At 39.1% G+C, this 7,715-nt stretch overlaps 1 protein-coding gene across 1 annotated transcript; it reads right to left on the bottom strand.

The window, feature by feature from the left end:
* Positions 1–1,143, bottom strand: LOC7486601 (protein CURLY FLAG LEAF 1). Its single transcript, XM_002307347.4, has 2 exons — positions 806–1,143; positions 1–665 (listed from the first exon to the last, which is right to left on the bottom strand). Exons 1-2 carry the CDS (start codon positions 1,019–1,021, stop codon positions 246–248), a joined length of 636 nt encoding a protein of 211 aa, XP_002307383.1. The 5' UTR covers positions 1,022–1,143; the 3' UTR covers positions 1–245.
* Positions 1,144–7,715: the final 6,572 nt, after the last annotated feature.

Genomic DNA, 7,715 nt, shown 5'->3' on the forward strand with positions numbered 1-7,715 from the left:
TCATTATAAATATTGGGTCCCTTGAGTTAATTTTTATATTCTCATAAATTTGTGTACCATACAAGTTAATTAGTCCCCCACGTACTAATACTCTCTCTCAACAGTCATTTCTTAGCCTTTAATTCCATGATGATGAAGGGAATTAATGAACTCCATCGATTGTTTTCCCGGATAGATAGCACCCTAAAACTTGAAACTTGGCTTTGATCTTTGTCGACCTCATCACTACATAAGTGGCTAAGCCTTTACTTGAATAGTTTAGGAGAGCTTTGGTCTGGTGGATGCATGAATTTGCAATTAGGGCAGGCAGGAGAGGACCTGCAAAGCATCACCAACATGTGGCACCTTGTGCACACTGTCGCTACCATTTCTTCCTGATCCCTTTCAGACGCTAACCACGAGGGACGCCGTGTTAGTCCTCCTGAACTCTCCTTATCTCTGCTAGAATCCTTGAACAAATCACCAAAACCTCGGATGGAGCCACCGGAATTCTGCTTTGTAATATGGTCGTTTGCAAACCTTTTCCTTTGTGATTGATCATATGGTAGGTTTAGCTCAAGGTCTAAGCTCATATGATGATCAGGACTTGGTGGCTCGGGGGTTTTCCTTGGATCTCTTGATGTTCTCTTATGGGTCCTTGTATTATAGAAGTGTATCTGCCCTGACTGCATGCAAAAACCAGATAAAAAGATCAAGAGTCTAATTTAATTTGATATTTGCTAGCTAGAGTTATTATATTGGTATACACACACATGTATGAACATATGATGATGATACAAACAAAGCATACGATATATAATAATACCTGAATATCGAGGCATCTTTGCCACTCCAAAGGTAATGGAGTCTCGCGGTGCAGCTCGATTTCTTCAAAGAACGATTTTGTGCTCTCTGGTTTTGATCTTTTCTCGAGAATCCCTTCAGTTTGCGACTCTTCCCACTTTCTCTTCTTTGATGAATCATCAAGCTCTGGGATTGACTTTCTCCCATTTGGAGATGGGAGTGCTTGAAAGGAGACCATATAGCTACTATACAAAGGAACTTTAACCTTTTCTCACTCTAAAGTGATGCGATCCATATGGTGAAAGACTTGGGTAGTTATATGGGCTGAGTTTGCGTTGTTTGGTCAGTCACATTACTGCAAGGAAGAATCTAATAGGGCAACTTTAAAGGCAAAAGAGCCTACCTATGCATGACGTGCTTTCCAAGTTGGCTCTTTGAATTACTACACAGCTCCAAGCTGATCCTAAAATTATGACTAAGATGTGAAAACCTAACCAGCTCTTCTTGGTCATTTGTGCACACCCTTGACCTTGTTCCCTTTATATAATTTTTTTAAGATTAATATGGTGTGCGAGTCAGCTTGTATATATTTTAACTAATACCATGAGTCCTGAAATTAATGATGATGTAAGTCTCTAGTGGCTCTGAAATTTGTAAGACTCGAACCGATGACTTATAAAGAGTAAATCCAGAACCTGACCAGTTGAACTATACCCAGCACCTAACCATTTATATAATTTTACACAGCACACAAGACCTTATAAGTGCCTACATGCCATTATTTAATCATAGCGATGCGTAGGAATTTTTCAATGGACCATACAGTAACATCAATTCGCCACACTGAGTCATGCATTGGTAGTTTGGGCGTATTCACAAACTTTGAACTGTTGAAGGTAGTAATTATACGATATGTGGTGCAATTTACTGCAGTTAGATACAATTTAATTACAAATGAAAAATAACCATTAGTTGAAGCAGTGCTTATATTTATATATAGCTCCTAATTGACTGAGAAAACATTAACACCAGCTAGATCGCGTTAGGAGTACGCACTAACAAACAATATTCAGTATGATAGTATCATCAGCTTTTATCCTAGTGTAAATATATTTATTTTTGGAGCCAAGCCAAGCCAAAAGCCAAAAGACCAGAGCCACGATTAGTCTCTTGGTACTAGTCTTTAATTAGAGGCGGTGAGTGAAGGAGGAGGAGAGGTGTGGAGAGGGTGTATTAAATGCAGGAAGGCTGTATACGGTTGAAGGTCGTCTTGAATGCTTATGGATCTTTAATAGCTCATAACTCCAACTTCCACAATTGGGTCGCTCAAAGCAACTAAAACTTTTAAAGCTCTCAACACCCTCCTCAGCTAGCTATTTAATAAACAATCACTTCCCATGAACAAATATGCTTTTAAAGCTCTTAACAGTCTCAGCCATAAAACAACTCATGTCTGAGGTGAAGATCGAACTAGTTTAGAAATTAATAATACACCATTTTAAATAAAAGTTTTTAAAATTCAAACTTGCTAAGTCTACACAATCTTATCTTACACTAAAATTATAATTTTAAAGGTGATATTTATACCCATGGTCATTTAGTCATCAAAAATTAAATACAATAACAAAGAACTAGTTAGAAATTAATAATAGATTCTCTTGAGTAAAAGTTTTTTTTTTAAGAATGAAACTTGCATATGTAACCCTACATTACCTTGTACTAAAATTATAGTTTTAATAAAAAAAATAAAAGTATTGAGATTTGAACTCATGGTAATTTAATCATCAAAAAACCATATCAATTTAAAAGTTTAAATTATTAGGTAATGCTTCATTAATGATTTTATATTAATACTTATTATATGTGTGTGTGTGTGTGTGGCAGTAATTGTAGGAAAATGTAGGATTATTCCAATGTTGTGATTCCTACAGTTACTGCCACACACACACACACACATATATAGGAAACCTAAACCATTCTATTATTCTTAACTTGGTATTAGAGCCCTAAATAAATTAAAACACTTCATCTCCCCTCTGCAATGGACTTTTCATCCCAACCGTCTGCTGCCTCCCTTTCTGCAGCACTGGTGGTGCCGAATTCCTCCTTTGTCGCAGCACCTGCTTCCTCCTCTGCCTCTGTTTCGCCGTGGCCATAGCCCACAGATGGTGGCCACACCCTTTTCAACCCAAACAATACTTCTCTGTTATAGCCTTTTTTTGCTGTTGTTTCTGTTGCTGCTGCCACTGCCATTATTTCCCTCTCTCACACTCACCAAGTCATCTCTCTCAAGTTAACAAACACCAATTATCTATATTGGCGAATGCAGATGAAGCCGTATCTCCTAGGCCAATGAGTTTTTGAGTTTGTTAATGGCTCAAACTCATGTCCTTCTTCACATGTTCTTGTTGCCGATGGTACCTCTCTTTAGTTAAATCAGTTCTCCATCTTGTTGTTAACTGCCAAATTTCAAGTTCTGTTTGGCGCACACTTGAACAAGCTCTAGCTTCCACGTCCAATTCTTGTATTATGCAACTTCATGGCTCCCTTCAAGATCTTCGACAAGGTGATGAGTCGGTAACTCAGTTTATGCAAAAAGCTAAGGCATCATTTGATGTTGCTAGCCGACCTGTTTTGCTGAAGGATTTCAACTTATATGTGTTTCGTGGCCTTCAAAGAGAGTTTAAGAACTTTGTAACAAGCCTTGTGACCAAGGCAGAACCTCTCTCGTATGCTGATCTTTATAGACATCTTCTAACGCATGAATTTCTTCACAAAACATCCCCTCCATCCATAAGATCTGCTGCCATCATTGCACCTCTGCTGCCCACGCCCAACACCCCCCTTAAGCCTTTGTCTCTCAACGTCAGTCCTCTGGATATTTTGGTTGCAACAGGGGCTGTTTCCATGAAGGATGGCGCCTAACCAGTTCAGCAGTAGAGGGAATAGGCCTGCTGCATTCAGACCAAATTTTCGTAGCCTCTATAGCTCCTCCAATAGTGATGGCAGGCAAGGTAACTGTCAGGGAAATTGGCAGCGCAACATGGGGCAGAATACACACTGCTAATTGGGCCAAACATTCGGCCATACAACCCTTCATTGTCCTTAACTTTAGCATCGGGGTTATGGACAACAGCCTGGTGCTAATTTGGTGCTGAGTAATGTCTCCTCAACAGGTATTGCCGATTGGTTTCCAAACACTGGTGCAACTCAACACGTTACACCTGATCTTGCAACTTTGGCTGCTTCAGAACCATATCTTGGTAATGATAATTTGCATATTGATGATGGTAAGGGACTTCCCATATCTCATATCGGTCATACTAAAATATATACACCACAACGTTCTGTCACTTTGTCTAACATTCTTCATGTTCTGCATATTACAAAATGTTTGCTTTTTGTTCAGAAATTATATCTCGATAACAATGTTTATTTTGAATTTCACCCGTTTGTGCTTTATGTCAAGGATCTCAACACCAATGAAGTACACAAAATATATATGGTATTACCTTCTTATTGCCATGTCTGATTTTATTTTGTCTTTCACCAATTTCAGACCTCGTTGAGCGTTAATTTTCATTAAATTTTTTTTTTCAAACTGATTGGGGCGGTGAATACCGAAAATTATCCATTTTCTTTCAGACCATTGGTATTCATCATCATCTGATTTGTCCTCACACATGAATAAAATGACACATTAGAATGTCGTCATAGGCATATTATGGAGACTAGACTTATTCTTCTAGAAAAGTGTAAAACACCATTCTGATTTTGGAGTTATGCTTTTGAAACTTCTGTTTGTCTTATAAATCACATGCCTAATCTTATCCTTACAAATAGATCCCCGTTTGATTGTCTATTTCAACAGTCTCTTGATTATCATTTTTTACGTACTTTTGGGTGTCTCTGCTTTTCCTTTTTGCGTCCCAATAACAATCATAAATTAGATTTTTTCCTCTTCATGTGTGTTTTTTGGTTACAGCTCCTCTTACCTTGGTTATCGATGTCTTGACATTGCATATCAATGCATTTATATCTCTCATCATGTCCGTTTTCATGAACATGTGTTTTCGTTTGACAATTCTGAACAGATTGCAAAGGTTTCAGCTCCTCCATCCATCTAACCCGCCCCTGCCCTCCTCCTAAATCTACTCCATTCCCCATTGTTTCATACCCTTACAACCCTTCACCATCCCTTCTCTACCTCTGCTCTACCACGCCTCTCTGCTCACCCGCCACAACCTCACTCATTCCCTTCCTCATCACCACATGCATGTTTATCTAACCATTATGCTGCAGGTACAGTTTGTCAATCGGTCTCCTCTAGTTTCCAGCATGACACCTCTGCTGGTGTTGGGACAATCCCCTGCTCCTCTTCTACTTCTCCTTATTCTGCCAGCGCTAAAACTGCTACAGATTCTACCTCTGTTGCCAGTCCCACATCTGCTGCCAGGCCTCTGCTTGAGGCAGATTCTTCCTCTGTCTCTTCAGCTGGCTTGAATCTGGTGGTTGATTTCTCCTCTTATCCATTACAGCAGGCCACCTCATTACCACCGTCTTCTCCTGCATCACCACCCTTAGTCAGCAGATATCCTATGGTTCTTCGACCGCGGCAACCGAAGACAGCAAATCTGGTTGTTTTCGTTGCCGCTGTTACTGCTTCATCTCGGGTAATACTCTCTCCCACCTCTGAACCCCTTACATTCTCTGATGCTGACAAGTATGCGGTTTGGCATGATGTTGTGTGTGATGAGATCAAGGTTTTGCACTTTAATCACACTTGGTCTTTAGTTCCCTTTCATACTTCGATGAATGTTATTGGTAGTAGATAGGTGTATCAGATAAAACGTCATGTTGATGGTAGCATTGAGTGTTATAAGGCACACCTAGTTGCTAGAGGCTTTACCCAGCAAGAAGGCATTGATTATTCTGAAATTTTCAGTCTAGTTTTTAAGCAGGCTACCGTTAGATTAGTCTTCTCCATTGCATTTTCGTGCAATTGAAAGATTCATCAACTTGATATTCATAATGTCTTTCTCAATGGCGTTCATACTAAAGAGGTCTACATGAAACAACCTACAGGTTTTCTTGACTCTACTTTTCCATCTCATGTGTGCAGATTACACAAGTCGTTGTATGGTTTGAAACAGGCACTAAGGGCATGGTACACTCGTCTAAGTGATTTTCTACTCTCCATTGGTTTTCACGCCTCTAAGGTTGACACCTCCCTGTTTATCTTGTTTGATGGTAGTAATATCTTTTATCTTTTAGTGTATATTGATGATATTCTACTTATAGGTAGCAACTTTGTTATGCTTCATCGCCTAATACAGTTATTGGGCTTTGAATTCAAGCTTCGTGACTTAGGTGCAGTTCACTACTTTCTTGGTATTGAAGTTCAGTCTACAGGTATGGGTTTGATGCTGTTACAACATAAATATATTCTTGACATCCTCACTTAGGCTGATATGACTTCCTGCAAACTCGTTGATACTCCAGTCTTTACTTCGAAAGTTATTATATTGCTGAATAATCTATTTTTTAATCCTACATGGTTTTATTAAATCATGGGTGCTCTTCAGTATCTTACCTTCACTCACCCAAATATCTGCTTTGCTGTTAACAGAGTTTGTCAGTTTATGCATACTCCTACAGATTTTCATTGCATCACCGTTAAATATATTCTACGCTACCTTAAAGGTACGACATCTTATGGTTTTCATATCACTCGAGGTTCCTCCTTTGCTCTACATGGTTTTACAGATGCAGATTGGGCTAATAGTAATGATGATCACAAATCTACTAGTGGTTACCTTGTCTTTTTTGGTCAGATGTCGATCTCATGGAAGTGAGGCAAGCAACGCACAGTTGCTCACTCTTCTACTAAGGCTGAGTATAAAGCCTTAGTAGACGATACTACCAAGGTCATCTGGCTTTAATATTTGTAACAATCTGCAGGTTCCCTCTGTCTCTACTCCTACCATTTGGTGTGATAACCTTGGCGCCACCTATCTCTTAGCGAATCCTATTTTCCATGCTCGTAGTAAACATGTTGAGGTGGATTATTACTTTGTACGAGACCAGGTTGTGAAGAAAAAGATTCATATTCATATTATAGAATGTATATATAGGAAATATTATAGGCATTATTCTAGTATTATAATCTCTACCTTTACTATGGTATATTACCCTACATATATAAATAGAAAAGGATTGGCTAACGAATAGGTTAAGCCTCCTATTTCTTCTCAACTTGGAATCAGAGCCTTCTGCCATTAAAACTCCTCTCTTCCTCTCCAAAATGGACTATGTTGTTGCTGCCAACTTCTCCTTCCACCAAACTGGCGTTGCAGCCCAGCTGACCGGCCACTCACATGCTGCTGTTGGTGGTGCCCTCCCACAACAACAGCCTCCTCTACTTGCAGAACAGAACAATGACTCTTCTTCTCATGTTTTTGTCGTTCCTCTTCACATTATAGGGACATCAACTTCCGCTATAGTTGCTTTGTCCAACATTCATCAAGTTGTTTCATTGAAGCTTATGAACACAAATTATCTCTATTGGCGAATGCAAATGAAGACATACTTTTTTGGTCAAAGTGTTTTTCACTTTATTAGTGGCTTAGTGTAGTGTCTTCCCTCTCATATTTCTAACAGTTCTGATAGTTCCTCTTTGAAAATTAACCCATATTTTCTTTGTTGGAAGCAACAAGATCAATTTATTTTGAGTGCGTTACTCTATTCTCTCTTCATGGATGTGTTGCACCTTGTGATCGATTGTCATACCTAACATTGTGTTTGGCGCACCCTTGAAAAAACTCTCGCATCTCTGTCTAATTCTCGCATTATGCAACTTCATGGGTCCTTTCAAGATCTTCAGCATGGTGATGCTTCGATTACTATACATATGCAACAAGCAAAATCATTAT

The sequence above is a fragment of the Populus trichocarpa genome, chromosome 5 (assembly GCF_000002775.5).
Source record: "Populus trichocarpa isolate Nisqually-1 chromosome 5, P.trichocarpa_v4.1, whole genome shotgun sequence".
In the NCBI taxonomy this organism is placed as follows: domain Eukaryota; kingdom Viridiplantae; phylum Streptophyta; class Magnoliopsida; order Malpighiales; family Salicaceae; genus Populus; species Populus trichocarpa.

Bases quoted from the DNA above. Each gene is read 5' to 3' on its own strand.
- LOC7486601 (XM_002307347.4), bottom strand. From the start codon at position 1,021: ATGGTCTCCTTTCAAGCACTCCCATCTCCAAATGGGAGAAAGTCAATC. The intron at 666-805 runs GTATTATTATAT...TTTTGCATGCAG, and splicing joins AAAGATGCCTCGATATTCAG to TCAGGGCAGATACACTTCTA.